This window comes from Sinocyclocheilus rhinocerous, unplaced genomic scaffold, assembly GCF_001515625.1.
Source record: "Sinocyclocheilus rhinocerous isolate Xijiao unplaced genomic scaffold, SAMN03320098_v1.1 scaffold3957, whole genome shotgun sequence".
NCBI classification, from domain to species: domain Eukaryota; kingdom Metazoa; phylum Chordata; class Actinopteri; order Cypriniformes; family Cyprinidae; genus Sinocyclocheilus; species Sinocyclocheilus rhinocerous.
In genome coordinates this window covers 114014-120006 of record NW_015657978.1, presented here as the reverse complement: position 1 = coordinate 120006, position 5993 = coordinate 114014, and the positions used below count along the sequence as shown (strand labels likewise).

General features: G+C 41.8%; 1 protein-coding gene across 1 annotated transcript in view; it reads right to left on the bottom strand.

Annotated features, from left to right (window-relative positions):
• LOC107721969 (MAGUK p55 subfamily member 7-like) overlaps positions 1-5993 on the bottom strand; it is a 108790-nt gene that overhangs the window by 4896 nt on the left and 97901 nt on the right. The window contains exons 17-18 of the mRNA XM_016530202.1: positions 5148-5295; positions 1783-2001 (exon numbers count right to left, since the gene is read on the bottom strand). Of these exons, the coding sequence (XP_016385688.1) occupies positions 1783-2001; positions 5148-5295 (367 nt within the window). The remainder of the gene's footprint in view (positions 1-1782; positions 2002-5147; positions 5296-5993) is intronic.

Below are 5993 nucleotides of genomic sequence, written 5' to 3'. Positions count from 1 at the left end.
CATTGCGATTGAATCGAATCATTTAAACGGTTGATTCATTCAGGAAAGAAACACTGTCATGTTGCTCAGAGACGCAAAACAGTGCTGTGGCTTTGTTTGGAATGATTTTTGTTGGCAAAATAGAACAAAAGCAGGCAATATGGTGTCTAAAACGTAAATATCTTAATATTAACTTCTTGTTTATTGAACTGTTGCATAAAATCAATATCACATTTGTAAACATGCTGACTTTTAGAGAAAAAAATGTCACTCTTCGTGTGATATGATATGAAATGATATAAATATATACATTTTCTGCCCCCATATCTTGAATGATGTGATAATTCTAAATGCATTTTCATAGACTGATTCATGCAGTGAAAGAAGGCACTCTAAATGCATACGTGCACTAGTTTAACCTATGTTCAGTACCGTTTCTAGGCATAGGCAAGCTAGGCGGTCGCCTAGGGCGCCACCAGCTGGAGGGGGCGCCAATGAATGCACGTACTGGCACTATATTTTAGGAGGGTTGTGATAAAGAGTGGCACGGCCACCCTGAAATATTATTGCCACCCCCACTGGATCCCCCAACATCATTGGGCTAGAGTACTGTCAATCTGAAGATGCCTGTATGCCATTGGATCAGAGCGCTGTCAATTGCTGTCTCTGATTGTTGCATGCAAAGTTGAAGCGCTCAACAATGCCATTAGATCAATAGGTTCTTGTCAGTGCTTTGGCAAGGTAAGACTTTTTTTTGCCATGCAATAAAGCTAAGTTCAAAGGCCAATTTAAAATATTGGTACAGTAAAAAGTGCACAAAATCATTAATTTGTTTAGGTAATATTTGTGGCAGTCGAGAAATCATGTTTCCAAAAGGTGTGCGTTTTTGCCCCAAAGGATCAGTGTGTCATGTAATATTTCCATATAAAAATTTATCCTAAATTTTATCCTAATAAAAGGCATAAAAAAGCCCATAAAAATAACTTTAAAATGATTAGCATCCAGTTGAACCATTGTGCAAAATTGCCATGAGTGACTGTTGCTGGTCTGTGTTGTGCAAAAGACGGAAAAATAGTATGTATTGCATTTGAACACTTTTTGGGTCAACAGGTTGACAGGTGAGCATGTGTTTGGAGCTCCTAACAACATTTGACATAGAACGTCTCTGCGGTAACAATCGGCATCAAGCCATCTCTGCGTGTGGTGGAGTCGGGTTCCTGGGGTCACTTATCCTGTACCAAGCGCGCTTGGCCCCGGTGCAGACACACAGCGAGATACACAGGAAAGAGCTGAACTCTGGGAAAGTCATTAGATACCCCGCATATTCAACACCATATCGCACACACACATAGCACAAACTAACGGCAGGACAGGGTAAGGGTCTGGTGTACGTGTTAATTGATTTCATGTGTTTTCTTTGAGTGCAGTCATACAGGTGTAGTGTGAGCTTATGGGTCTCATATCAGGTTGATGCTCAGGGGAGCGGTTACACATAAACACATATACACACGAGGTGCACACACACACACACACACACACACACACACGTTAACGCACTAAACCAGGAGTTGTTTGCAAGGTCCAAAAGGAAAATTACTATAATAAATGATGTGAATGTTGCCAGTAAGTGATGAAATCTATTTCTTCTTTCACCAAGAACTATGTGAGATAGTGAAATGAAAACTCAGTGAACATAACCTAATACCCACAATGACCTACTGAGAGAGAAAAGTGATCCAATTAGGATGAGAGAGGATGATAGATGGACAGACTGAAGTCAAAGCTGTGTGTGGCGTGTATTACCGAGAAGGGGTTGGACGAGTTCTTATCATCTTTGCCTGAGATGACTTTTGCGCTCTTCCTGGTCTCTCTCAAACGCTCGATGGATGGAGGCTTCACAAACGCCACATAGGGCTTGAACTCAGCTGTGCGAAGATGCTTTAGCGTCTGATGGAGAGAGAATGTGGAAAAAAGGGGAGAAAGATAAAGAGAGCAGGGTGAACCGCAGTCATTAAAGCAGCATCACTCATGCCATCATGATTTAGTTTGACATTGATACTTCTGTACATTATTACTGTTAGTCACAGTTACATTTTGACAGAAAACAGAGCAGCTGATTCACACTGAGCTCAACTGATCTGACTCCATGAGTGAAAACAAAGCTCTTTGGTCAGACACATTACACTTCAGGTAGTCGAGATCCTGATGAAATCTTCAAAACAATCAGACCACTGAACTTCACCACATTTTTCATTTGGAGATTTTTCAACTGACTAAATTAATTGGCTTTAAAGCATAATGTAAAGTTTTGTAGCATTTTTCCACAATAGCTGTGATCTAGTTTGGAAAATCACCATCATTTCCACCGTTTTTCTAGCCCTATAATTAAATTGCCTGTTTTTGCCACTGTACATTTAGGGGATCATTCATTCAAAATTTAAACATGTCAACGTCATTTACTGTAGGAAAAAGTGGCCATGGGCTGTTAAGCTGTATAATGGCAAAAAAGCAACATAAAATTATCCCAAAGTAGTCCATACTTTTTGAAACCATATCATACAGCATATTTGAATTGGCTGTTGTTTTATTTAAGATTATTGCCATATCAGATTTTCGCTTCAACTTGGAGGAAAAAATTGCTTAATTTTGTATATATACACACACACATACAGTATACACACACACATACATACTTTCATACATATATATATATATATTAGGGCTGGGCAAGTTAACGCGTTATCGCGTTAATTGATTAACGCCGACAATTATTTTATCACACATTAATTTTATTATTATAAACGAGTCTCTACCCGCACTCGCCCATCAAGTGTTGTCCCACGCTGCACTCTGCTGCGTTGGGTCCCGCGATAGTGCAGGTCTCTACTCGGAAGGTGCCCATTATAAATGTTATGATCGAGGCTCTGGACTCTGAGCATGAACTTGTTTTTTATAACAAACTATAAAATATTTTCTATAAAAACGTTAATGCCCTGGCAGTGGCAAATAGCTTTGGTTTTATATTTAATTTGATTACATTAATGTTATAAGTTTAACTACTACTACGTAAAAGGAATACTGCTGTAAAAAAATTAGTTTAAAGTATTTGCAAACCAAATGTTATTGCACTTTTGTTCATATATCAGTACTTTTAAATGAAAAAAAGTGCGCAATACACTACCTTTGAATGCATTATTGATTTTTTGTGCATAATGCGATTAAACGCAGAAAATCATGCGATTAAAAATTTTAATCGTTGCCGTTCTTTCATGATTTAACAGGAGGGGGCAATTAATTTTTCACGTAGGGCCAGGTAGATTTGGACAGCTTTTTTCCCTTAATAAATGAAATCATGATTTAAATACTGCATTTTGTATTTACTTGCATTATCTTTGTGTAATATTAAAATTTGTTTGGTGATCTGAATCTTTTAAGTGTGACAAATATGCAAAAAAAAAAAAACAGGAAGGTGGCAAAAACCTTTTCACGGCACTGTATATATATATATATATATATATATACACACACACATTATATATATTTACAATATTAAGAATACAGAATATATATATATATATAAATTCTTCTGGTTCCATCTTTCAACTGAGATTGGAGAGCTATGCTGGATATAGATATAGTAAATTTAGTCTCTTCTTCATACAAAGCTATCATAAGGCTTCATAAGAATAATAAGAATATAATGTACACACAGTCTATATAAATTGTATAGGCTAAATATAATATTTACAATTTAAATTTTTTTTTGAGTTTGATAGCCATGGTCACTTAGAAGTGTTTCTGTAGAGGAGCACGGACCTTTTTTAAAATTCTCTTTGTATTCCGTGGGCTAAAATAACAGCATAAGGATTTGAAACGACATCTCTGGAATGAGTAAAGAATAATTTAAATTTTCACAAATATCTTACTCCATTAAAGGTGTCTGTGCCACTGAGATGAATGGGAATGCTAACAGATACAGCTCTCTCCTGGTATTACAGACTTCCCAAACTGTGTGAAATATAAGAGATAAGATATATAGGAAAACAAGAACTAGAGGACAAGGACAGGTTCTTCACACTAAGAATGTGTTTCATAATACAGATAACCATGCCATTGGCTCATTCTCTCTCTCACTACTCTAAGAGAGAAGCCAGGCTCAGACCACCAAGGTAAGATAGGTCTGAGGCAGAGGTGACGGAGGTCTTTCACTGACTTCAATGTGGACACTGATACAGTTCTGCGAAGACTCAACCAACTAAATCATGTTCCCCTACACTACTCTCAGACTAACACAAAGCCTGAGGAAATCTTCAAACGTGTGACAATTAGTAGAGATAACATTAGATCTCCTGCCCGACCTGAAGACCAAAAGGATGAGTGCAAACTTAAACACACACACACACCACGCTGATCTCAGAAAAGATCCAGGAGGAATAGTGTGGAATGTCACACCTGTGAAAGGGGGGAAAATAAATCTGGAACAGAGACTGAAGAATGGAGTGACGCAGAGGGATGGCTATATAAGCGGGCGTTCGCCACAGGATTCTCAGGTTACTTCGACTGAAGCGATGACTGAGTCATGCAGCTACATAGCATGGCTAGCAACGCAGTCCTCGTTCCCGTATCTCAGGGAACCGAGGTTACGTTATTAACAGAGTACGTTCCCTTTCGATACTACACTCGTACTGTGTCTGCTAGACCCCAGCCGGTCGCCTCACAAATATCCGCAATGGACACACCACTGGACCATGCCCAAGACGAGGCGATGCTTCTAGTCGAGTGGGCCCGCACTCCAATGGGGCATTGGAGGCCCAAGGAAGAGTACGCTTAGCGAGATGGAGTCTACCATCCATCTAGAGAGTCTTTGCTTCGTGACCGGAAGCCCTTTGGTGTGGTTACCGAAGCTGACAAAGAGTTGTTCCGACCGCCTATAGGGGGCGGAACGCTCAATATAGATTCTCAGAGCTCTTTACTGATGCCAGTGCTAGAAGCAGAGCAGTCTTCAGCGATAGCGACCGAATGTTGGCAGACTGTAGCGGTTCGAAAGCGGGGCCCTTCAGGGCCCTCAGCACAGTGCGCAGATCCCATGAAGGGACGGTAGTGGGACGAGGCGGATTCAGCCCCCTGGCACCCCTTAGGAAGCGGATGACCGCGCTGTTTCTGCCCACCGATTGTCCCTCACTAGGGGCATGAGAGGCCGCTATAGCCACATAGATTTTGAGCGTGGATGGGGAACGTCCCTTATTCAGCAGCTCTTGCAGTAATGACAACACCTCTGTCAAACCGTAAGTATGAGGGTCTTTGCCGCGGTTTAGACTACAAGTGGAGAAAAAAAAGACCACTTTAAGGCATAGAGGCGTCTTGTAGATGGAGCTCTAGCCTCCGAAATTATGTTTAAGACTCGCTCTGGGAGGCACGAAGGCTCCCGTCGAGCGGCCAGAGGTGCAGGGCCCATAGGTCGGGCCGAGGATGCCATAATGTCCCGTTCGCTTGAGAGAGGAGATCCTGTCTCAGCGGAACAGGCCAAGGGGCCGCTATCAATAGCTGAGTTAGCTCCGATAGCCACAGCTGGTTCATCCAAAGGGGGGCCACCAGGAGAACCCTGTGTTCTCGTTCCCTCACTCGCCTGATTACCTGTGGGATCAGAGCGATCGGGGGAAAAGCATAAGAAGGAGGTTGGGCCAATCGTGGGTCTTTGAGAAATAGATTGGGCAGTGAGAGTTGTCCCTCGCACAGCGCCCCCCAACCTGAGTTGGAGGCATCTGTTGTGACAACTGTCCTTCTGCAAACCATCCCTATGGCCACGCCCTGTTCCATCTAGCGGGAATGTTTTCCGGGGGCCAGGGCTGTTACACAGGAGTTTTGATGATCTTTATGTGTAACACTCAGGTAGATCAAAAATGCTGTGCGCATTCTCTTAAATCCACTCGTAGCGGATGAGGGGAGGGGCGGGGCCGTCTTTATTCAAGAAGTCGAGCCGCGAGCAAAGCAGAGCGAGACATGAACTCTCGTAG